Genomic DNA, 26,004 nt, shown 5'->3' with positions numbered 1-26,004 from the left:
GAAAATAAAGCTAGACACAGTCTATAAAGTTTGAGATTCTGAGACTTTGGGTAAATTTTGTGAGACTCTGGAGTTTTTAAAGGGACTATTAAGCACCACTGTCAAATGTAAAAATTTACAGTAATTAAGGTTATCGTTTCCAAAAAAAAAAAAGAAAAAAAAAGTACCAGTAACAGAATAATACAAAATAATTCTTGTGTTTGTTGTCTACTCTTAGATCGTATCTAGCTACTCTAAAACTTGATGACAACCCTAACTGTTTGTTTTTCTTGTTACAGTTACATGTATTGAAGAGTTGCAAACATGAGTGGTGATGTCACAGAATCGAGGAGTGTGGGCATGGAGGAATCCAAGGTGGGGTCGCAGAATTCAGACACTCTGGTGGTGTTAGAATTCTCACCTAAAGCTCCAGCTGTGACTAAAGAATGGCTGACAGCACTTATCAGAGCTCCAGGTGTGATTCATTTAGAGAGCATCAGTATTCAGTTTGTCAAGGGGTAATTTGCGTCACATGTACACCACATGGCTGGTTCACACTAGCAATGCAAATGCAAATGAAAGCGCAAGCAAACACACATGTGAACTACCACAACGCATATGCAAATGCAAGCGTAGGTGCCAAGCAGTGGAAAATTTTTCATTTCCTTGCACTTGCATTTGCATTTCACACATGTGAAATGGGGCAATGCAAAGGCATTCGCAAATGCAAAATGAAATTTATTTTACAACACGAGGCATAACATACAATTAGGGATATGTGGAGATCAGAGGAGACCTAAAAGAAACTAGAAAACTTATATGACTGTGATTAATTAGACCTCCTGAAATGAAGTATGATTATAGTATCACTAAACAATACATGGTAAGCTTATCACAGTGCATGGCGTAAATTCAATAGCGAAAAAGAAACTAAAAGGTACATTAGGAGATTTAAAATTATTCATAGTCATTAATAATTTTACTCTTAGGAGATTTCTTAGATGAGCAAGTAGAACTTGAGTTAATGAGTTCATTGTCAAGTGAGTTATAAAGTTTGGGTCCTTGTAAAAAGACGGAATTTTTTTTGTGTTTGTTCAGCAATGGGGTAGACAGAAGTCATGGGAGTTTCAAGTATTGCAATAATGTGGATTTGAAACGAATGTTTGGTTTATTAGCAGAGTTGATAACTTATGAGTGTTGACGTAATGACTATTATCTCTTCGTCAGATCGAATCTGCCAAAGCTCAAAACGCCAGCACTCAAATCTCTTTACGGTGACCAATTTACCTTTTGTTATCTACATAAGTTAAAAAAAACTTTTGTTTCTACTGCCCACTAACGCAGCACCACAGTTTCTCTTGAAACCAACCCCCCTTATCTATAAGTGTGGACTTCATGTTTTTTAAGGCAATTGTTATAGAACCTTGATGGCAAGGATGAGACTTTGTAAGAATAAATGAGTTGATCATTGTTGTAGCAAATGGATGTTATTGAATTTTAATATACCAAGTGCTTTCAAAATGTGATCGGTATGGGCATTGAAATTTGACCTATTTATTATTATAATATTACATGCTCTTGTGGAGTAACTAGATAGTGAGAGTTGGCTTTGTATGTTGAAGCCCAAACTATATTGATTTGATTTAGTGTCTGGGGCAGTAATTTTATTTTGGAACCTCAGGGAGTGGCATTCAAGGTGGCTGGCACCGGCTTCCAACCGGCTTTCAACCGGCTTTCCAGTATTTTATACTTTGGCGGATCAATACTATGGTACCACTGTTTATCAGTTCATACAACAATAATCGTATCAAACAAATTCCTAATCATTGGTAAACATGATTAGGCATTTGTTTGATACCATTATTATTGTATCAACTGACAAAGAGTGGTAGTATGGATACATCAAAGAATAAGTGATGGAAAGTGCTGGAACTGTTTTGACCACTTTAGTATTGAAGACTGGGTGCTTGTTAGCTACAGGATACTAGGTTCTATTTGTTTTTTAATCGACAAATCTTCAAATTATGCTTAATTTAGTTTGACAAATCTAGGGTAGTCAAAATTTGTAAAAGGTTAAAGGGAAAATCCTTAAAGGTCTACCGAACTGTACCAGAACTGTACCAGATGATAATGGAGTCGGCATTTGATGTCTTATTCAGTGTATGGAGAGGGAAAGAGGGGTACCGGTTTTAAACTGAAGAAAGAGCACTTGGTGTTTTTGGGGGTTGGTTCCGAAGAAAAAAAAGTTTCATAGCAGGGTATTTATAATAGAGAGGGTGTCTTTTGAAAGAGGAAACTTACTTGTTTACAAGAGGTTCAACGGTTCTATTGAACTTCACTTTATTGTTTGTTAATTCAATAGGGCAGTTGATCCTGATGTAAACAGGCAGTTCTTAATAAGACCTCCTCAAGTGTCCATTATGAACTGAGCTGTATCAGATGCTAATGTATTGTAAGTCTTCCCAAAGTGAAACTCAAGTTTACTCATCAAGGTTTTTACTTTTTTGGGGCTTCAGTCTTTAATTCTTTACCTTGAACTATCAGGCAGATTGACTTAAGATAAATGTTTCTTTTTTGATATAAGTATAGTTAGTGTTAGTTTTATGGTTTCTTTAATTCATTTTTAACTGAATTCAATAACAATAACAATAACAATAACAATAACAATAACAATAACAATAACAATAACAACAACAACAACAACAACAATTACAATAACAATAACAATAACAATAACAATAACAATAACAATAACAATAATAATAATAATAACAATAACAATAACAACAATAACAATAACAATAACAATAACAATAACAATAACAATAACAATAACAATTACAATTACAATTACAATAACAATAACAATAATAATAATAATAATAATAATAATAATAATCCCTTTATTAAAATATTCCAAGAAAATTGTTATTTACAAGTAAAAAGTAGAAAAACGAGCTATTAAAACCTATTTACAATTCTCGTTGATTAAAAAAAATGACTATTTTCAAGCACAATTTTTTTTGGAAAAAAAAGGAAAAACAAAGATCTCATCAAGTTAAAATAGTATTCTCATTCGTAATAAAAAATTCATATGATCTATCGTCGCTAAAAATAATAATAATTATGATAATAATAATAATTACTAATAATAAATTAACTAGTAATTATTACTAGTTAATTTATTATTGTTATTATTGTTGTTGTTGTTGTTGTTGTTGTTGTTATTATTATTATTATTATTATAATAAATTATTATTATTATTATTATTATTATTATTATTATCACTTAAGGTGGCTGGTACTGGTTTCCGGCACTTTCCAACACTTACAGTATGCTTTGATGGATCAGTGCTACCACTCTTTATTAGTTGGATCCCCAATCATGGTAGATTACCATTAGACAGCAATAGTAGAACCTGTTTAACCCCCCTAATTTTAGTTTGAGAGACGATATCTCCTAATAGAGAGAGCTACTTTTGTCTGGTTTATGACTATGCGGAAAAAGAAGATCTTAGCAAGGGCTATTGAAATCCAAAAAGAAAATTAGGGTAAGCACGCATTTTTCGGAGATGAGCAACAATAATTTTAAAATACATGACAATGTATGGCTTTTTTTTTTTTTTGCCAAATTGAAGCTTAATTATCCCTGAAAAATGCATAGTTACCCCCAGTTTTCTACAGTTTTGGATTCCAGTAGCCCTTGCTAAGATCTTCTTTTCCCGCATAGTCATTAACTGCGTCGCAAAAATACGTTTGAATCATAAGGCACCGTCCTTAAAGCAATCAGAGTTCCTTGGACCATCCTGAGATGCACAGAACCTATGCGCAATAGCAAGGGGAGTCACCGTCCTTACGGAGGGTGACTACTTTTGTTACTGTGCGTACATTCTGCGCATCTCGAGATACTCAACTTTCCTATGGGTAGTGCCTGCTAATACAGGGATATTTTTGCGTGGTTTAAAACTATGCAGAGAAAGCAGAACTTAGCAAGTGCTCTTGGTATCCAAAAAGAAAATTGGGGGTAACCACGCATTTTTCAGAGATAATAAAGCTTCAAAATGGATAAAAACCGCCATACATTGCTTTGTATTTTACTGCTTTTTTTATTATTGTTGCTTAATTCTCTCTGAAAAATGTGAGGTTACCCCCAGTTTTCTTTTTGGATTTCAATAGCTCTTGCTAAGAACTGCTTTTCCCGCATAGTCATAAACCGTGCAAAAGTACTGCGGTATTATTAGGCAATGTCCTTAAGTGGTTATAACTCAAAAGCGAGCTGCATCTGTACATGAGCCCCATTGTTTAATTATGGAACTGTAATTAGCATGTTCAAATACAACCCTTTGCAAAGTTTTAAGAAAATCAGGGAAGAAGTTAAAAGCCTCCTTAAATTTCGAAAATTTATTGTGTGTTGCCTGCGGTTGAAAATGCAATGTTTGATGTCCTCAGGAATCACACTATCGAAAGGCGTCTGCCTATAGGTGGTTTACATTGCCGCCATGTTGGTGGACAAAACAAAAGAAAATTTGTTCACAAAGTTTGCATAAAAACGGTAGTGAACTCCCACAGGAGAAAAGTCTTATTGTTCCTGTCCACCAATATGGCCGCCATGACGTCACATGCAAACCATCAATTAGCGGGTGTTTAACTTTTTGTGTTGACCAGCAAGGTGGTTTTGTATGTTGATATCGGGGCTTAAAAGAGTGAAGCAGTTACTGGGAGTTATTATAAAGAGAAGTAGGAGGTTGATTGCTTTTGGTATATACTTTCCTCAGTCAGCAGTGGGGGCGCAGGACTCAAGGCCAAGCAGGTTCCAAATTCCTTGAAGAACTGTGACACCCTGCACATTTCCGCTGACACCAAGCGTCTTCTTGCTGGTGCGGAGAAACTAAAAATAAAAAAGTGCCACAAGACTGGAGCCTCAATGGACTTCTGTTTAGAGTTGTGCCACGAGTTCAAAGACTTCACTGATGATGGTGAAGGCTTTCTAACAACGAGCGAGTGTGAGCGTATTGTCTTTATGGCACTGGAACACATCAAACCTCACGAAGATGGGACCGTTCCTGGTTATGCTGACGTAAAGTTATATAGAAACAGGGCAACCAGTAAGTTTGTATACTTGCCAGATTGCTGGTGTACAGTTCGCCTTCCTTTTGTTTTCTTTGTGTTACAGAGTATCTTCAGTTTCTTGCAGTAACAGGAGAACTAAGTCGGTGGGATCTTTCCCCTTTCCTAAGAAATCCACATAGGATATTTTTGAAGTGTTTCTGTGTCAAGCCATCTCTTCACCACTGTAATTGGAATATTCTTCTGAAAGTTCAAGGAAGTAAATCAATATATGTTTTTTTGCTGATGAGAATAAAACCTGTTACTATGTTACCCTCCGGAAAGAGGGGGGGGGGGGGGGGGAGGTTACTCCCATAAATTTGGGATAGGTGTATACCGCTCAGGTTCTTAAACCCTGACCCTATTTAAGGATGAGACAAACGAAAATTGATACCCTGTTCAAGGCCCAAACCCGAACAATGACACCCTATTCAAGGGAAAAACAAAAACTAAGAATTTAATGTCGTGAACGGCTTTATTCCTAGTTTAATGGAACATCTTTCAGAGAAGTTTGTTCACTACTGTGACAGCGGTTATACTGATACAACTTAGGTACCCTATCTAAGGATCACACCGGGAACACAATGCCAACACGTACAAAAATGATACCCATGTTGCAAAAAGTAGAAACAGCGTTTCTTTCTGCAACGTAAAAATTTTTTTGCGCGCGGAGGTGGTGATACGCGCAACAAACAATCGCAACTTACAACGTAACATTTGTTGCGCGACAAGTTTCAAGAAAATGTTGCCCGTATTACTTGGTCTTAAATCTTAAAAATGGACAATGCACGGTTTATTGAACGTCATATATTTTTAAAATGATATTTTTTCCCTTTAGTTCCAATGTGTTTAACTAGTGGAATTGTGACTCAGATCTTTCCTCTTCATGATCCTGACAAGCTCAAAGCTTTGGAACACAAGTGGTATCTAAGTTTCTCTCGAAAGCAACCTCTAGGTAATCTAACTTCAAATTAAACTTTATCTTCAGCTACCAATCTCGTATTAATTTTATTGTATCCAAAGTTCTTGAAATACGAAGAGCGGAACTGATCACACATCATTTTTGAACGGCTGAGTGCAAAAGGGCCTATGTGCATTTTTAACTTCAAGTGTTTGGCGTGACGGTTTGTAATTCCAGCAATAGTTTCAACTGTTTCACACGATATTTTGTAACTTCAAGCCATAGTTTCAACTGTTTTACACGATATTTTGTAACTTGAAGCCATAGGTTTAACTGTTTGAGGCGATGTTTTCTTATTGCAGTATAATAGGCCGAACTGTCTGAGACGGTATTTTGTTATTTCAGCGATAAATTCGACGGTTTGAGGTGATATTTTCTAATTGTAGGAATGGGTTCAACGGTTTGACACAACATTTACTAGCTTCAGCAATACGGTTTCAACCATTTAACACGTTATTTTCTCTATCTAGCCATAGCTTCAACTGTCTGACAGAATATTAACTTATTCTTAGAATAGGTTATTATAAACATTTTAACACGATACATTGTACTTATAAATTGGAGGACGGAGTGCGACAAGGGTCCTGTGTGCGTTGTTAGGCTAAATTTCAGAATACACCCAATTTGAACGAAAGTGGAACGAATGATGTGGGTGTGCTGATTTCTCCACAGAAATGCTTTAAGTTTACCGTATACCTTTAGAGGTGTCTCGCGTCCAAGCGATGTAGCACGTCCGTCGAATGAAACACCAAGAGTTTGATAGCCAACTCTATAAGCTTTAATTTGATTTAGGGGTTTAGATATCTACAGTTTAAACCGGACGCGCTACATCGCTTGGACGCGAAACACCTCCAAAGGTATACGATAACCTTAATTGTACTTCAGCAAATTTGACTAGAAAAGGCACATAGGCGCTTTCTGTACTCAGCTCTTTAATTATAAGCAGTACTGAATTGTCAAGGATAGAAAAATGGCAACAGTAGATGAATCAAAGGTCAACGGGTCCTATGGTGAAAGCTCATTGAAGCCGAGTCGTTGTTTGGTCATATCATTTACAAAAGCCTTCTTTGCATCTGGGACAATGCAGTGATGATACAGTTTGTTATAGCATGGACCCATCTCCTCTCCCTGAAAAAAACAAAATTAACCCTCCAACTTTCCTGCAAAAATTGACCCATTATGTTTAGTTTCTGTAAACATCTGTAGCGGATTGGTTGAAAGATGTATGTACTATACATGTAATATACGAATTTGGAGTTTGTGGATTTTGGGAAAATGTAGTATTTGAATCTTATAGTCGAATGTAGCGAAGAGACCAAAAGTTGCTTTCATCCGGGAGATCTAGGAGATGTATACCGTATCTTGGAATCCATGACACAGCTGATAACACGGGTCGAGTTGTCATACATGCTGGCAGTACCTATTCATTGAGGACCACAATGATAGTTTATGAAAGGTTTTTTCTATTTGTAAAGAGTACTCTTCTCTGTCTGAGAAAAAGCTTTATCTGACACATTTTAAAGCTTCACGGATTGTTTTTTACATGGTTTCTTTTTATTTTTCTCTCCCCTAGATGACATACGAGAGTACTTTGGAGAGACAATAGGACTGTATTTTGGATTCCTTGGTTTCTACTCCATGTCCCTTGTTCCACCAGTTCTGTTGATTGTGGTCTTTGCTATGTCTGGAGCACATGAACAAACAAAGAACACAGTATTTGCCATTTTGAATCTGATGTGGGCCACTGTTTTCTTGGAGGCATGGAAACGACGCTGCTCTGAAATTTCGTTTAAGTGGGGAACTCTAAAGACTGGCATTGGTGAGGTCATCTCTGATCTTTTGAACACTGAGTTTGTATAAGTAATAATATACTGAGTTAATAGTTAGCTTACCTGTCAGGATGGCTGAAGTAGATGGACGACATATTGTCCAAAGGTGACCAGCACCTCAGCTACATATACAAGATTTCAAATTGTAACTTGTATACTACTTGCATGACAGTTTAAGTCGAGTTTTGATCAAAATGTACTTTCTACTTAGCTCACATTTTTGGTTGGAAATTTCAGAATATTAAGCAGGATAATTGTTCTATTATTCAACACATTGATAAGAAAGCACAGTTTTATTGCAGAAAAGCTGGAGACGAACTTCCGAGGTCGTTACTTTCTATTTTTCCCCCCTGACATTGAGTGCACCATGACCATATTTGGAGAGTGTTACAAATATGGATATGTGTTGGAAAGGCTTCCTTTTCGCAACTGCTTAAGTTGCGTAGTAACTGCAAGGATCTTTCTTCCATTTGATCTTTCGTCCGCAATTCCAAATATATGTTTCATATATTTACATTCAATGTATTAAATAATAACATCTGTTCACCAGGCTTAGAACATAACATCTCATTTTCTTTTACTTGTTGAATGCCGTTGACCATGTATATGTACATGTATCACAGCTAGTTCAGTATCAGTACTGTATTGGTACAGCTAGTACATGTATCACAGCTAATGACATGACCAGGGTTTTGACCTAGCTGCTAGAATACTAACACTAAACAGCAGATAGTATTCCAACCTGTTTGAATCATTCTTCAGGATCAGAGGAGGTTGAGGAGGCACGCCCAACCTACTGGGGTGAGAAACGGGTCAGCCCCATCACAGGACAAACAGAATACTATTACCCACCGTGGAAGAGAAAGATCAAGACCTACTGTGTGTCTTATCCAATAGTCTTCCTATGCATGAAACTTGCAACTGTGGTCATGCTTTTGAATTTCAAATTTCTTGATGCTGTTGAGTCCAGGTATAATGATGTTGGAGGGATTGTTGCCAATATCATGCTGCTGTTGCCCAGTATTGTATATGCAGTGGCGATTGCTGTGTTGAATAATCTGTATCACCAACTGGCCACATTCCTGACTGAATGGGGTAAGTGATGTTTCGTTCAACGCCATTTTGCAGGCCTTGTCACCTTCTGTTAAAGATGCCATGTATAGCAAGCCTGTGTCGGGCTGTCATTAGGGACCTTCAGATTTAACTTCGAGTACAATATTGACTACGAGTACGACTTTTTTTATCTACTTTGCATGGTTTAGAAAAGCACTTGTCACACCAATCTTGTTTCTTGAATCTCGTTATCTGCTGGTAAACAACGGGAAGGAACGAGCGCTCCGGGCACGTGGCTGGTTTGAAATTTGAAAGTCGTACTCATACAAAGATCTAAAGATCCCTATTACTTTCACGACGACAACTGGCTTTTATGGTTGACAACCACAGTGAAGATGACCAGCAACTCAGAAATTGAAACTGAGTAAAAGACAGCAGGCAGGGGAGACTTCCTTTAGGTTTTGGCCGGCTTCTTTTCTTGTGGAGCCAGCTCCTTCAAAACAATAATGCCGGTCCTTCTAGAAACAAACTTCGTGTTGTAGTTGATTTTCAACACCCAGTTACATGTGACTGTTATTCTCACACAGAGATATGTCCAGAAGTGCACGCTAATGAGATTCATGAACTGTATGTTAGACATCACAAGGTGTCCCCTAAACTTGTTTCTTACTAAAACACAAATAATCCTGTCAAACGTGAAGTCATATGAAAACGACAAAAAGGTTTGTTTTATATGAAGTACCCAAATTCAGGGTTAGGTGCATTTCTTTTTGATGTCGTCCTAACATCCGCGCGGTCAAAAGCGAAAAACGTACAAAACCCTCAACAGAAACGATTACCACGCAGGCTATTCCTACCTTAAATGCACAGAAAAACCGAGGGGAAAAGTCTTCTTCCCTTAGAAGAGGAGACCCCACCCTATGTTATCAAAGAAAATGAGAGCTGAATTTTTTTCAAATTCTAAAACGTTTAAGTAAGTAAGCAAAGCCTTTATTTAAAGAGGGTAGCACTTAATAGCCAAAGGCTAATAAACTTGTGGCCCTCACAACTATTTACAATCTAAAATACTGTAAGCTAAAATATATATATACAGTTAAAATATAAAATATGACAGGATTCGATTATAAGATAAAAATAAATTATTAAATTATGAAATGATGCAAAAATTGTTGTTCCTTAAAAATCTTGGCAAACATGTTCTTTTTAAAACATGCTACAGAATTCAGTTTCCTAATTTCAATTGGTGTACTGTTCCACAGTCTTGTTGCCGAAACAGCGAAAGAGCGTCCTCCTTCTGTTTCTTTTTTATATTTAGGACAAACAGCATTAGTGCTTGAATATCTAGTGTTGCGGGAGTGCCGCTTATTATTTAAAATTAAGCGTTCATTTAGATAATTCGGCAAAGTCCCATTAATTCGCTTATACATTATTGTGCATTTATCAATCTTATGTTGCTCATAAAACGGGATCCAACCTAGCTTGTTAAACAAAGCAACTGATGGTGTCATGCGATCGGCATAACAAATAACGCGTGCCGCACGTTTTTGCAATCTTAAGACCCTATGAACCGACTCTTTATCGCAATTTGCCCAAACAACGTCAGGGTTGTAGCTAAGAAATTTGTCTGTCGGTTAGTTGAGAAATTGAGCCGGCTAAAGAAGGCGCGAAGTGTCTTCTGCCGTCGGCGGAGCCGACGAAGGGGTAGTTATGGGAGGGGGTCGCCCCCTCCCATTAGGGGGGTATGGGGGGCCTTCCCCAGGAAATTTTGAAAAATTTAATTCAATTTGGTGCACTCTGGTGAAATCTAGGGGCTCTTTTATGCAGAAAGAAACAACCATTAAAGAGAAGGTCAGCTGTGCCGCAGTTTGAAACCTGTGGTACAGAGATTCACCCTGAATTTATTCAACATTTTCTCCCTCGCTTTGACGTTTCCATATTTCCTTCGTGTGGTTTTCGTTGTTTGGCGTTCCTTGAACTCTCTACCAGGTCTGTTCACTGTGCCCCTAAGGAGAAAGACAGACCTTCTGAGCAGACAGTGCTTTGTTTTACTTCGTCAATCTATGCTGTTTTCTTAATTCTCTTTTTGGGGAGCCCACCAGAAGAATAGTTCTTTATTTAAACACGGTAAAATCCATCAGGAGTAATAAAATTAGAAATAACCTAACTCTCCTAAACAAAATTCAAAACCTAACTACAGCTAATGTAATCTAACTAAAACCCGTTTTTCATGAATGCCGTGTATACTCTTAGCTCTAACATTAAAAATGAAAATTCGTGCTTAAGATTTTCAATATTTACTTAAGCTTAACATTAAAGTAATGAGAACGAAAGCTACATCGCTTCCCATTCGTGCCGAAAAGATAAGTGCTTTTAAGTTTGCACCAGAATATCAGATAATCGATTCTTATAAACGCTTAGAACTGCAAACAAAAGAGCTGTCCACTCGTTCATCCAGTTTCGCGGGTTCGTTCACTCGGTTTCTCGTTCGTTCGTTTTCGCCGGCGAGCACTCAGCGGACCGTTTACGTTTCTGGTTTGTTCAGTTGCTCCTCCATTTGCCCAGTTCTTCTTGCTATTCATGAGCATAAACGTGTTATAAACAATAAAATTTAACCAATTAAAAGCTGTATTAAAACATTACGAAGCATTCCCTGTCATGCTACAGAGAAAGACTTATTCTTTCTCCGATCTGACACAAATACCTGGTAACAAACTCGTTCCCAATCTTTTGCAAACGTGTTGACAAGATGGCGCTCGCAGAAAACGGAAAGAGGACACGGTAAACAAGTTCTCAAAACAAGACTTTATTTCAATTACTTTATGGCATCGATACTCAAGGTAGTCAGGAGTTTATTCAACCTTTTCACTTAAAATATATTATTCTAAATCGAACAATTGCTTGTGGGTAACTAAAGAACTGTTCATTGCTCTTTTAACCGAGTGTTTGCCACCCAAAATTCAGCCGGCGATGACCTCTTTCCCAGCCGGCGAATTTCGCCGGCAGCCGGCGCTTAGCGACAACCCTGTCAACGTTAGCGTAAGACATAACAGGGCGAATAATGCTATTATAAAACTGAAGTCGCTGTTTAAGAGGTAGACACGCTCGGATCTTACGCAATATTGCGATTCTAGAGGCCAACTTTTTACATACTTTCTCAACATGTTCATTAAATGACGATTTGCTGTCAATTTCTACACCTAATAAGGTAGCACAATCCACATTACTGAGCTGTTTTCCATTTACGATTACATCTATGTCACTTCTATTTATGTTGGCCACGCGTCTTTTGCCAGTGATCGTAAGTACTTTATTTTGCCTCCTCCCCGGCAACCTTTTTTTGTATTTTTTTGCGACTTGCAGTTGACGTGAAAGTCTGAATTTCTCCTTTTCTTGCAGAAAATCATCGGCTGCAGTCAGCTTTTAACAACCACCTCATTGTGAAATTGGTTCTTGTGAGTATTAGAAAAGTTTTGTCCAACATCTTGAAATTGGTTCAGTAATTACAACATTACCTCGCCGCTTCATCTCAACTCGCGCTAAATAAAAGTCGTTCTTTGTTTCTTTTGCAGTTCTATTTTGTGAATTGTTTCTACTCACTTTTCTACATCGCGTTTTACCTTCAAGACATTGATCTTTTACAAAGGGTGAGTGTATTGTTTTTATTTCCATAAGAGATTATTCGTGGACCCGTCGGCAAGTATTGTATTTTTGATGGCTTTTAATTTAAATCGGAGATTTTTATACAGTTAGGACTTCCATCCCTTTGCCAGGTTAAATGATCGAAAACAACCGAAAACGGAAGTGGAGATTTTCTTAAACGAAATTTATTGTTTGTGCGTGAACGGCAAAACCGACAAAACCCGAGATTGTCAGTGGCCATTTTGTCCTTCCGTAGTGGGTCGAAAACAGAAAGTTTCGATATTGAAGACGTTCCAGCAATTGTAAGAACATCGGAAGAAGAAGGGTCGAACTAGACAATTCAGTTGCATTGGCGTCTTCACTCATTTTCAGATCGTTTGGGTCGACCTGCACCATTTGCAACGCCTTACATGGTTGGTGGAAAGGACAAAAGAACAAACAACAACAGAACAATGTTCCCAACCCTAAAAAACAATGCACCTGCAGGTTATATGGGTCCAGTGAAAATAGGGCTTTTGAAAAGTGCAGGGGCCCGTTTCTCGAACGTCCCGGTAACTTATCGGTCCCGATAAGTGTCTTTGGTGGTAAATGTTTGCTAACAGAAGTCAATTTTTGTTAGATTTGAATACTTAATTTTAAAATCTTATAATTCTATGAAAACATTGGCCAAGTGCCATGTCTGTAATCGCTGTGTAATCGGCGAAAAAACATTTAAAATATACTTATCGGGCCCGGTAAGTTACCGGGACTTTCGAGAAACTGGCCCCAGGTCTACTGGATCGTTTACTTGTGAACATCTTAAACAAAGAAATTTGTTAACCATGAACGAAAAACATTTTGGAATACGCGTTTTCAAATTCGCTGTTTTCAAAAAGAAATTCGCTGTTTTTTCAAAAAGAAATCGTATTGCGGCTGTAATAGTCTTGGTTGGTCGGAATCCCGTAAACGCACGATCCGCTCCATTGAGAAACAAAGCCTAGAAATCATTTCCCCGAAATGCAGTCCGCAGAACTGTGATCTTCCGTTTTTAACAAGTGACAACTTTTTACAAAAGAAAGCATGCTGTCTTGTATTTGACTGCCTTAAATGAACTGTATGCTCTCCTTTTAAGAATTATTTTCAACGATTGAATCATAACGCTTTAAATACTAGAAACAATGGGAAAGCAGCAAAACTGCCCAAGGTCAAACTGGATTTTGACGCCGTAGTTTTTATTTTTTAGGTGCCTTGATATTTAATTCTTTGCCTTTAAGTTTGAGAAACATTAATTCTAGATTTTTATTCAGGAAAGCCTTGGACGATTTTTACCTGTAAATTTTTACTGTAGTTCTAAATTAGTGCATGTTTTGCTTTTACATATTTTAGTTATTCTTAAGGGTTATCCTGTATAAATATTCGATTATTATTATTATTATTATTATTATTATTATTATTATTATTATTATTAATATTATTATTATTATTATTATTATGCAAAACTTACACGTGTAATCAGAACCTTGGAAATTTTATGTATAAAAGCCATTCATGGAGAGGTGGGCTGCATTTGTTGTGTTTGTGTTCTAATAGCTTGTCCTGTCTACCTTTCAGCACCTGGCTGCATTGATGATCACATCTCAATTGATTGGCCAGGTGACAGAATCTCTGATTCCTTACGTCATGTTTAAAAGTAGAGTCACCAAGGTCTCCAAAGAAGGAAAGAAGATTGTAATGAAGACGGCTGACTTGTCTGATGACATTGAACGGCAAGGAACACAGGAGCAGTACTTAGTAAGTCATGCCCAATAAGGTTTTAGCTCAGATTGGTCTTGTGTATAATGGAATGGCTTAAGACTGGATTGTATATCTTGAAGCAATCAGCCAGTCAAACAATCAATCAATCAATCAATCAATCAATCAATCAATCAATCAATCAATCAATCAATCAATCAATCAATCAATCAATCAATCGATCGATCGATCGATCGATCGATCGATCGATCGATCAATCAATCAATTTAACCAACCATGAAGGCTTAAGAAGCATTGCAACACTTGTTGGAAAACGCACATGTAACTGACAATTTTCCTTCAGCTTAAAAGGAGAAAAAATTTCGTTGTTTTACTTTTGCATTTTGTAAAAATCGATTTGTTCTCCAGAAATTAATCTTCAGATGCCGATGTCTTGGTGCCCTACTCCCCACTATGGAACCTGTTAACAGGTTATCGCAAAATATTCACGCTACACTGATACGATATCTGCTCTCACGACGCCATGATCTCTACTTGTCTGTTAAAATAAACGAATGTTTTCTGCTTTTATCAGGGCACATTTGCTGATTACTTGGAACTGTTCCTTCAGTTTGGTTACACATTTCTTTTTTCCTCTGCCTACCCCATGGCTGCCTTTTGGGCCTTACTGAACAATGTCATCGAGCTGCGAACAGATGCTTTCAAGATGTGCCGTATTTTCCAAAGGCCTTTTGCCGAACCAGCAAACTCCATTGGCGCCTGGCAGGTGGGAATTTGACTCAGGCTTTTTTATCCAGTATTTAGGGAAATTCAAAGAAAATTCAGCAAAGCTTTTTCGTTTCGTGAAATTTCTGTCAATGAACCCATTGCCGTCCTACATGCACCCGCCAAAACCGGTATTCAGGGACACATGGTCCGTGTTCCACTTGTGACGTCATCGCTTTTACCGCCAGAAGATGTTTGTGGCAACTAGCCGATAAAGTAGGGAAAGTTTTACGAAACATGCTTAAATGAGCATCATAGAATGAATTGGGCCAGAGATACTCATAATTAACATACAAAATTGAATAAAAACTTGTCTTTCCAGCTATGTCGGCGCCTTTCGTTTAAAATTCTCACATTCCTCGACATTTAGATGGAAACCTTTTTCAATGGGCGTGAAGGCGACAGAAAGCCGGCAGAAGAAAGTGGAAGGAAAAAACCCAAGAAGAATTCTATATAAAAAAAGCCTGTTTGTTTCTGTTTTTCGTTCAAAAATTTGCCTTGTGTGCATTCCCATGGCAAAATGTCAAAATGGTTGCTTAAATTTAGAAGCAAACTTCCTTGTCACAAACGACGTTTTTGACGATTTGGCTGCAATTTGCCCGGATAACAGCCAGAGGAGACCCTAGATCGCCGTTTATTGGAAAAATATTCATGAGTCATTGGCTCGAGTCGAGCTTGATTTCTTCATTGGTCTATTTTTCAAGATAAGCTAATTTTCGCAATTCCTTGACAAATAATAAAAAAATGCCATACATGCACAAAGAAGGAAGATTGTGGCATAAACTCTTAATAAAGAAATTACGCTTGTGGATATATAGCCTCCCTCACATTCGCTCTTTTGGCTCGTCACGCAATCTTTGGGAGAAAAGATTGCGTGACGAGCCAAAAGAGCGTCTGCGAGGGAGGCTAGCTTACCTTTGTGTCTGTTGATTTATTTTCAGCCGGCGTTTGAAGGACTCGGTATTGTTGCCGTCATTACAAATTGTGCATTGATAGGCATGGCAGCCAAGAGAGCTGAATGGCTCCCGGAAATGACACCTGTTAATGCTGTTCTTATGTTCGTAGCCATTGAGGTAAGGGCAAGATTTCTCTAAGTAAGCAGTACAAACTTATATCAGACTTGTAAGTTAAGAATAATCAATAACAGTAAAAATAATGGTAAAACAACTATATCTATTTCAAAGTTACAAACATTGGAAAAGGCATCTATTTCTATTATTAACATATGAGCGTTTAAAGTGTTCTGTTCAGATTCGTGGTAGGATGTAGTTTTGTCCGCGGTTACGTAATTTCCGGTTGCTGTACATCGGTAGCAGGTCGCGTAGGCAGTGGTCGCTGTCAGTGGTGATTTGGTTCCATAGTTTCATGTCCCGCTTCCTGATTACGTCTGCAAAGGGACTGTAGTCCGCAGTGTAGCCTGGTTTAAACGCTCGTTTGCCGAATTTTTCAATATGGCTGATGTACTTGGATTCAAAAGCACAGCCCCACACCTCGATACCGTATTGGAAAATACACATGATCAAATAGGTCAGTTAGCTCGGCAATAGAGTACCCGTAATGTTTGCAGACACGCAGGATGTACAATGTAAAGCTAGCTTTCTTCAACATACTGTGCGTCCCAATTGCAAGGATCCGTGCTGAAGGTTACGCCTAAAAGTTTGAGCTGAGGCTTCCTCTTTATGCCTGAAATCGGTCCAGGTGGGACTTTACTTGTTCTTCCTTTAACAACCATCTCCCAGGTCTTCTTCAGGTTAAGTTTCATCTTATCTAATCATCTTATCTATCCGCGAACAGGCCAAAAATGTAGCAACGTAACTAAAATACTTCACCACTCTCTTTCTTTATTTAATTTATTTTTACTCCATCGATCAACAAATCGAGTTCCAACGAGAATATTGAAGCAAAACAGTTACAATGCATTTCCACTTAATTTTATAGCCTTTAAAAAGACAAAAGTGTGCAAGGTTACATGGTTAGATCTGTTCAGTCTTCAGCTGAAAATTTTTACAAATTGCCGAAGCTTTTAGGGAACGGATCATATTCCTCAAATTTAGGAGCTTCCGTTGGCTTTGCGAAAATGTTAGCAGGCCTTTTTTTGCACTTTTTCCGACGTATTTGCACCTCCGAGAGAAGTTTGTGTGTGTGTGTGTGTTAAGGGGTGCGATGGGTGCGGATCAGCCCATGAGGCGGGACGTTGTCTTCTTGCACAATCGTTCCCATTCCTGTCCTTTCTGTGTCTGTCACGTTGAAGGTGCACGCGAGTCTTGTTACCTGCGGCGCGGAGCCCGAGCGTCGTTATTCTGTTATGTAATATATGTATTAGGGTATTTTGGAGGAGAATTCTAAGAATGCATTTTGCATTGTAGGAGCAGGGTATTCGATTCCTGAATTTTGCCTTCTTGTCAATGGAATCATTTTCAAATCAGCGACTGATTTGCAGGTGATAGCCAAAGATCGCCATCAATCGTTGCCTAGAGTTTGCCTTTTACAAAAACTGAGCGATCGTCAGCGATCATGTCACTTTTTTTTTGACAGCAATCGAAGGATCGTTGAAAGCCATTCTTAATGCCCACAGAAATAGCTCATTATATATCGCATTACAGGTCACTGCATCCTGAAATATTTTATATTCGTAGAGCGCAGATTTATTTTTGTTCGTAAGTAACATGTATTGCCTTGCCGTATGATGCCGTACGCGGTGACGTCTGTTACCGTCTGTTAGCGTGTAATGCTATGTGATGAAGCATGGTACAGTGTGCGTATACCTTGTGATGCAGTGTGATATGAGGTGATACCTTGTGATGGTGCCGGGAGATGTTGTGTAATAACTTGTAGTGCCTTGTGATATCGCTTGTGACACCGCCTGATATCCTTCAATGCCGTGTGATACGTTGTGATATCTTGTGCTTCAGGGCCCGGTTGTTCGAAAACCGATTAACGCTAATCCACGATTATAAACTAACCAAGGTTTTCATCTCGTGTATTAAAAATGTTTTTAAAAGCTGGTAAAGAAAATTACAAGTAAAAACTGAGGAACAAAAATGTTTTTGAGGAGGCTTCATTGACAAGCAATTAAACTTGAATCAAAGTTTACGTTAACCAGGGTTAGCTTAATCGGGCTTTGAACAACTGGGCTGAGTTTTATAATTTAATGAACGCAATAGCATTCCAGTCTTGTCGAATGGAAAAATCTGATGCAGTGCCACAAGTTTTCTTTTTTAATCAGGGCGATTTTAACCCCGCGCTACACCAACAGAAAAAAACAAAAAAAAAAACAAAAAAAAAAAAAACGGCCCACAAATTGTGACATGTAAATTGACTCATGCGATTAAACCTGCTAATCGGCCCGATTGCTCGGTTCGTGTTAGGGCATTCACAGACAAGGCAAATTGTTATCGATGACTTTTTAGTTGTCGATAACAAAAGGCTGGTTCACACGAGCAACGCCAACGCAAGCGCAAACGCAGGCGCAAGCGCAAGAAACGTTCACACTTGGAATGCAAACGCAAGCAGAATGAGATACGCACGCGCATTTCAGTACCTTGAGATGGCGGCAATCTTGTTTCCAGAGTCCGCGTTACCCTATAACAGCAGTCGGGAAGCGAGGACTCTGGGAACGAGATAAAAGATGGCGGACGAAGGCGATGTTTTAGGATTGTTTTTCTTTCTCGTTCTTGGCCGTCGTCTGTTAAGGCGAAGGCGCCAAATGCAAAGACATACCGTTTTCTAGCCCCACTTCTCTTCCTACATCACTCCATGCAAGTTGCCTCTTGTTTTTTTCTTTGAATCCGCTGCAACTTTTTTCTTAAAGTACAGGATATTTTCTGACACTCTGCTAGTTTTTTTCGCATGAAGACGCCATCTTGGTTTGAACTTAAACCGTAGAGGCACGGAACGAGTGTTGTTCATCTTGAGCTTGCGTTTGCGTTTGCGTTGCCCCGGTTCACACGTGTGAAATGCAAATGCAAGCGCAAATGCAAGCGCAAGGAAATGAAAAATTTTCCATTTCTTGCGTTTGCGCTTGCGTTTGCGTTTGCGTTTGCGTTGTGGTAGTTCACACGTATGTTTGCTTGCGCTTGCGCTTGCATTTGCGTTTGCGTTTGCGTTGCTCGTGTGAACCAGCCTAAAAGGTTATCGATGGCAAAACATTTCGTGTTTGAATCAAGTAATCAACTACAAGTGGTGAAAAATAAACTCGTCGACAACGAAGTAGTTTTCCTTTTCAAAAGGAAAACTACTTTAGTTGTCGATAACAAACGCGGCAGTTTTGTTATCGAAAATTCACTTTCTCCAGTCTGTGAGTAAGTCATCGTTTACTTAAGTCTATTTAGCCGTTTTCTGCACGATGTGCGCATTACAAGCAAGTTTCCGGGCTCCCTCGAAACATACAGGTTATCGACAACTAAACTTTTTGTGTGTGGAAACGCACAGGCCCCGGTTGTTTAAAGAGCGGATAACTCTATCCAGTGGATAAATCGCTATCCAGCGGATAAAACCAACCAATACATTTCATCCGTTGGATAGCGAGTTATCGGCTGGATAAAGTTGCACGCTCTTTGAACAACTCGGGGGCTAGAACACTAATAGTTATCGATTGAAAATAGCCGTCGATAAATTATACACTTAACCTTGAGAGGTGAATGGCCTAAAAGTAGACGTGATTCTTATCTGATACTTGCATTGTGTTAGACGTGACGGAAATATACGAATAAGGCCCAAGGTAGATGATACCGTCATTTTTTCGCCAGTTTCATCGTCAAGAAAAAAAAAAAAGAGCATCATTGTCTTTCGTTATGCCGTAAAGCTCATTTTTATATCTAAGTTTTGCTCCTAAACATTCGCACTCCAACGAAAATAGTGCAACCGGTGCCAAGAGTGCTTGTTCTGATTAATTACCGAGAACGCGTTTTTTTCCAGTCATAGATTCATCTTTAGAGCGGTTTTCAGTTGAGTGATGGAAGTACACATGTTGTAATTTCGCTTTTGCTTTCGTTTCAGAGCCTTCATTTGCGCACTAAAGAAAAACTCGCGCCAGTTTCCTGGCTAGTCTAACCAACACCAATCGTGACTTGCCCGCAGGCGTTTTCCCGCGCGCTTGACGTCATTTACACGCACTTCAAATTCTGATTGGTTCATTGTGTACGCCTGCTGTGATTGGTTAGAGCGAAAACTTCGATTGAAAACCGCTGTATTCGCCTCTTTCTATCACGATAGATCTCAGGAAAAGCAGAACCGTGCTAAGTGCAAACGCATGAATTACTTTTGACGGTAATAATTTCAATAGAGACAAAGTAATTGATGTCTCCCGCTCCTGCTAGTACCTTAAAAGATAAGCGTGGTCTCTGACAAATCGTACTTTTTTGTTGTTGTTGTTGTTGCAGCACTTTCTTCTGGGAGTAAAGTTTGTTATGGCGATTGTGATACCGGATGTACCACAGTGGGTACAAGATGAAATGGCCAGGCAACAATACAAGGCACAGCTTGCTCTCAGGGTTAGTTCAGGAGAAGTGAAGTTAGTTTAACCCTCATCCTATTCTCAGCTGTAGAGGGATTTTGCCAAACAGTTCTTTGTTTCCCTACTGAACAATAACATGAGAGCAGGAGTATTGCCAGACTTTCTAGATTAGAAAAAATGACTTGAAAGCACTTGGCTATTACGTCAAATGCAATAAGAATGAATCTTTCCGGCATATAACCATTCCAGACAAGCTTGCTCTTGCTTGTAGAGCTTCAAGGGGTGGGGGGGGGGGGGGGGAGCAGGGATGCAGGGATGATACAGTGGTAAGGGCACTGTCCCCCCTCCCACCCACCAATGTGGCCCTTGGAGTTTATGCGATCTGTGGGTTGAGTTTGTTGTTGGCTGTCGTTCCCCCTTACTACGAGGGTTTTTCTCCTGTTTTCCTCCCTCTAGAATAACCAACATTTCTAAATTCCAATTTGACCATGTAACAGACCCCTCGATAAGTAGGGCACTTTGCCGGCTATAAGATGTGACAGTTATTGTCGTTATATTTAACAATTATTTCACGGGCGCGCGTTGGATACGAGATGCTGAAAGCCAACGGAGACGCACAGCGCCGAATTGGCTGTAATCATCTCTTATCCAAACAAGTGCGAGTCAATGGAGTAACTGTTTAAAAAACAAAAACCACGAAAGGTCGCTAAATTTTGCTAGTGATATTTTATCCTCTCTCTGACGGGTACACTTACCATGCTTGTAGGGCATATTCTAATAGGTTATAATATCATGGCCGCTATTATAAAACCAATCATAATTCTGGAATTGGAGCCAATTTTTAATGATGATGATGATGATGACGAGAGATTTTAGGCAATGTTTTATTAATTTGTCTCACTGCCTTTTGTCTTTAGGCTCAGGGTGATGATCTTGAGGCCCGGAAGAGCAAGTGGAAGGAGACCATGCTTTGATTGAAGGAACTTTGCGTGGATTTGATAGGCAGCTAGCTAGAGTAAAGTAGTGTAGCACAGTACCCAAAGGACCCGTATGTATTAATATTTGGCTTGTTTGACAGTAACCAATAATTTTGAACGTTCAGTTTACTGCACGAATGGTCATATTTATGTGACATTGCTTACGTTATATTGTGCCAAGATAGGTGAAAACCTTAAAACTGAAATGTGGCCAGTTGGGTTTGCGATTACTGACAGAGCCCTCTCCACACCAATCTCGTACCAGAGTCCTCAGACTCTTTGGCCAGCGGTTGATCGCCAGGAGAGACTCTGTGGTAGACTCTGTGGTACTGGAATTTTATTACCGCAGGATTTCTGCGGTAAAACAATGGAAGTCGTCACGGAGCTAAATAGAGCAGCCAATCAAAAAAAAATTAAATTTTTTCCAGAGTCTCTTCAGGCGTCCACCCGCTGACCAAAAAGCCTGAGGTCTCTGGGTACAAGATTGCCTTCCCACCCCTTCTCTCGGAGTGACAACTCTTTGTTTACCCAGAGGGAATTTCCACCTTTTAGGTATTTTGAGTGCTGAAAAACGTTTTGTGGTTTGTTATTTTGGTCAGTTTTGGTTCATTTGTTTGTTTTTACAGTAACCGCTTCTTTAAGTGCTGGGCTGTGCTTTTAAATCAGTGGAAATTAGATTGAATAGATTGTTTAGAATTAGATAGCCAGTATGTGAGCAATAACAGGTAGGTTAATCAATGTGCATCGTTACGATTTCTCAAAGTATATAATGTCAATTTGCATACAACTGAAATAGAAATTCGTGTGGAATAAAGGTTTAATTAAGGGTATTAAATTTTTTTACTGGATCTTTTCACTGTGTTATGCTCGTTTTTCCAAACTTGGACTCGGCCATTTTTTAAACACCTCCTCATTTTTGAGTTTTACTTTTTTTTTAATTGCAAGAAAGCAACGTGAAACTGAGCTTTATCGCGAATAAATAGACTTGAAGCAAATCGTGCGTCGACGCTTAAAGTCGAGTTAGGAGCATCGACGTGGCGAGAATAGCCTTAGTCAAGAGTGTAGAACCAGAGGCCCTTGAGGAACTTGTCGAACTTGAACTGGCGAGCGACGGAACGAACTGATTGGCAAGCCGAAGTAAAATTAGCTAAGAGTGTCAATATTTAAAATATCACACCAAACCGACGTGCAGGTGAACTTTTTTTTCATTTCGAGTATGCCTGTGTCACTGAATGAATAAGACATCATTCTCATGTATTTACCAGGCTTAAAATATACCATCACTTTTATTCCAAGTATTTTGTTGAATTGTGCGCATGTTATTTCGCTGTTGCATGCAGCACGCTTGTTGGGGATCATGCCTAATTTTCAGCGCTCTCGATTTCACATTCCTACTCAAAAGATGTTTCCTGAGAAAAGTTAATTTAAAACCGCATAGACGTTTGTCTTGAACTTAAAGAAACATCCGTAATCCGTGATGCTGACAAGTTCTACTGAGCAGGCGAAATTTCCTCTGACGCAGATTACATTCAGCTCTGTGATAACTTAGAAAGAATCTGTTGTTTATTTTTAATTAATTTAATGGTTGACAGTTGAGAACAAATAAGTATGCTGCCACTGAACTCAGACAATCGATAACAATTTTTGTCAGTCGCCTCCTTAACTGACTTTGATACTGCACGTAATTTTGTTTTATATTTTTCTCTCGTTGGCGGTTCTAGATCATCTAGTTATTTAAAAGGGCCCCGTCGCATAGGGAAATCTGAAGAGCTTGATAGCTTTCATTTAAATGATCGATTATAGGATTCAATCCAGTGTCAGAAGTTGAACCACCTTGTACAGAGTAATAAACAGCACCAAAGGAAAGTACTCAGTGCTCAGTCGCATTCATATGAATGGTCAAAGCACCGATCCAAAAGTTATCACCACCTTAAACATATTAACAATATCACAGTACTGCTCAATATTGGAGTTTTGTGCCTTTTTTGCTGTTTGATCGCGCGAATAGTGAGACGAGAGCGTTTTTTTCGTTCTCGTACTAATTTCCGCGCGTTCCAACAGCGAAAAACACCCAAACCACTCGGAAACGCTTGCTACGTAGGCTAGCTCGACAGCTTTCATTTGAAATGGCCGGGTTTCATCCACAGACTCAAAAGCTAGTATCACCTTATACATTTTGATAAACTGTACCACGAGAAGTACTGCACAGTAGTCGGTTTTCATTTGAAAGCTCACTTTGGATTTCGTGTACATGCGTTACAGTTAGAACCACATTGACATAGAATCAACGTTTTCCCTCTACCAGAACATCGGTTAGAAAACAGCTCGCTCTCGCTCTATTACCAGATCACTTCGCTAACCACGAGTATTAAAGGGGAAGTGTCACACGTAAAAATAATGGTCCGGATTGGTTTGCTATAAATTTCCACCTCAGTGTAGTAAATATGTCCTGCATGATTGTTTTTGGCTATAGATGGACTGGACTGCAATACATGGCAACTTCAAAAAGGTTCAGAGATTAACTTTTTTCAAGTTCTCGCATATTTGCCTCTTGGACACGAGTTGTTCCTTTCATGAATTCAGTTGATTCTTTCTTTCGGTGTTGTAGAATTGTTTTGCAACTAAGCTCAGGTATTGTTGTATTGGTGGTATTGTTGTTCTGTATGCCGCGGCATTTAGAGAATTTGCAGGTATAGTGTAACATAACTGAAAACGCTTCAGTGTCAGGCCTTAAACCATAAGTATCCATTAAAATTCTCTAGTGGAAAAAGTTCTCGCACGGGCTCTCATTTGAAGTTCCTCTTCGCCTACTACGGGTAAAACACGACAGGACGTTCGTTCGCAGGCTCCACAACTGAGCGCTTCTTTCAGGCCTTGACGATATGAGGAACTAAACAGAACATAGACGAATGGATTAATGGCGCTGATGGAGTGAGCGATGAACTGCACTATGAACGTGGTGTGGTGGCGTCCGCACTGAGGTGTGTCCCATCTGAAGAACTTTAGAAATGCATACGTAGTAAAGGGGGTCCAGCAGATGACGAACACCATCACTATGACAACGGAAAGCTGCAAGATGGCCCTGTTACGCTTTTCTCGCATTTTTCGCGCGTTTTCGCTTTGGTGCATTCCCGGGAATTGCTGTCGTTTCAGGCGTACGATGACAGCAGTGTAAAGAGCGGCGATCGCGCAAAATGGTATGATAAAAAGCAAAATGGACAGTAGGACAAAGTAGACCTTTTGCGCTTGCATGTCGTCTGCAAACGGTGGTGACCAATTCAGCAGGCAGTAAGCTTCGCCATTGTAGATGTAAATCCTATAGATGTAGAAGTACGGAGCGTGAACCACGAGCGCGATTAACCACACGAATGGTAAAGTCACTTTTACAACCCTTAAGCTGATCACCGCTGCTTTGACTGGATAGAAAACGTGGTAAAATCTATCTACCGCGATCAGAACCAAACTCTGGGTCGAAACCGCCGTCGAAACGTCTTGGAAGAGAGGCGCAAGCTTGCACATGACCAGGCCAAAGTTCCCGCCAATTAACCACCGATTGGCGCCAAAGTAAACCGCTGTTGTCATTCGCGGCATAGCAAAAAGCGGCATCAGCAAATCAGACACGGCCATATTAGCTATGAGAAGATTCGTTGTGGTTCGCAGTCGTTGCGTTTTTAAGATCACCAAAGCAATAGCAGAATTGCCAGTTAGCGAAATTAACATGATAACCGCGTACGCCACGGTTTTTCCGACCTTGGATGCTGTCGTTTCGTTAAAAGGATCACAGAGAGAAACAGTTGTGTTTAAAGGCACGACGGTTGAATTCATCTTAACGCGCGCTAAATACTCGCTGCGCAATAACTTTTTTTCCTCCTTCCCTTATTTAAGAAACGCGCTACTTGCGTCATTGCAAACGATGAATTGTTTACTTAAACATGATTAAAATTGTGTTAAAAGTAATTGTAAGCTTTTGTAAAGCTAATTTCAAGGAGTTTTGCAGCTTTCAAAGATAGAGTGTATAAATTAATCTTTTCTTTTCTAAATACTGATAACTTGCGGCAAGCTTTACCGATTAACAAGACTTTTCTTCACCGTCCGTCTACTTTAATGTTTCACACCCGACTGGGCACGTTAACATTTTGACTCCGACGAACAACAAAACCTTTAAATTTGTTCTCGTTAAGGTTTGTGTACACTGTGTGGGCGGTCTCTTGGTGAATTTAACGCAGTTAATCGGAAAAATCTTCATTTCGACTCACTTGATTGTTCTAATTAAAGAGATTGTAGGGATTTTAATATTTTGTGTATCCGAAAAAGCGATAATTATACGAAGCGAAGAGAAATGAGACCGAAATTGCAATTCTAATTCCGATTTTAAAGTTAAAAGCGTTTGGCAATCACGTGTAACAAATATTCACTTTCTTATAGCGAAGGCTTCTTTTGTTGAAAAGCAAACAAATCAATTGATGAAGAACGCACTTTTGAAATTTATAGTCTCAATTTTAATATTCT

The 26,004-nt window shown here is 39.1% G+C and overlaps 2 protein-coding genes across 2 annotated transcripts in view; one reads left to right on the top strand and one right to left on the bottom strand.

The window, feature by feature from the left end:
* Positions 1 to 303: 303 nt before the first annotated feature.
* LOC146480335 (anoctamin-10-like) lies at positions 304 to 22,343 on the top strand. The gene is made up of 12 exons (XM_085109491.1): positions 304 to 454; positions 4,755 to 5,084; positions 5,924 to 6,040; positions 7,620 to 7,865; positions 8,638 to 8,970; positions 12,325 to 12,380; positions 12,498 to 12,572; positions 14,158 to 14,337; positions 14,873 to 15,064; positions 16,005 to 16,136; positions 20,445 to 20,555; positions 21,436 to 22,343. Exons 1-12 carry the CDS (start codon positions 304 to 306, stop codon positions 21,490 to 21,492), a joined length of 1,980 nt encoding a protein of 659 aa, XP_084965617.1. The 3' UTR covers positions 21,493 to 22,343.
* Positions 22,344 to 22,489: 146 nt separating this feature from the next.
* Positions 22,490 to 26,004, bottom strand: part of LOC146480334 (substance-P receptor-like) — a 3,520-nt gene continuing 5 nt past the window's right edge. Inside the window, exon 1 of the mRNA XM_085109492.1 lies at positions 22,490 to 26,004. This exon is cut by the window's right edge and continues 5 nt beyond it. Within this exon, the coding sequence (XP_084965618.1) occupies positions 24,244 to 25,320 (1,077 nt within the window). The 5' untranslated portion in view covers positions 25,321 to 26,004 and the 3' untranslated portion in view covers positions 22,490 to 24,243.

This window comes from Pavona decussata, unplaced genomic scaffold (assembly GCF_977016875.1).
Source record: "Pavona decussata unplaced genomic scaffold, jaPavDecu1.1 SCAFFOLD_53, whole genome shotgun sequence".
Lineage (NCBI taxonomy): Eukaryota > Metazoa > Cnidaria > Anthozoa > Scleractinia > Agariciidae > Pavona > Pavona decussata.
The sequence above is the reverse complement of the archived record's forward strand: the minus strand, read 5'-3'. Positions and strand labels throughout refer to the sequence as shown.

What these genes read in the sequence shown, in the direction of transcription:
- LOC146480335 (XM_085109491.1), top strand. Translation starts at nt 304, where the DNA reads ATGAGTGGTGATGTCACAGAATCGAGGAGTGTGGGCATGGAGGAATCC. An exon ending in AGCACTTATCAGAGCTCCAG is followed by an intron (nt 455 to 4,754) that starts GTGTGATTCATT and finishes TACTTTCCTCAG; the next exon opens with TCAGCAGTGGGGGCGCAGGA. An exon ending in AACTCTAAAGACTGGCATTG is followed by an intron (nt 7,866 to 8,637) that starts GTGAGGTCATCT and finishes ATCATTCTTCAG; the next exon opens with GATCAGAGGAGGTTGAGGAG.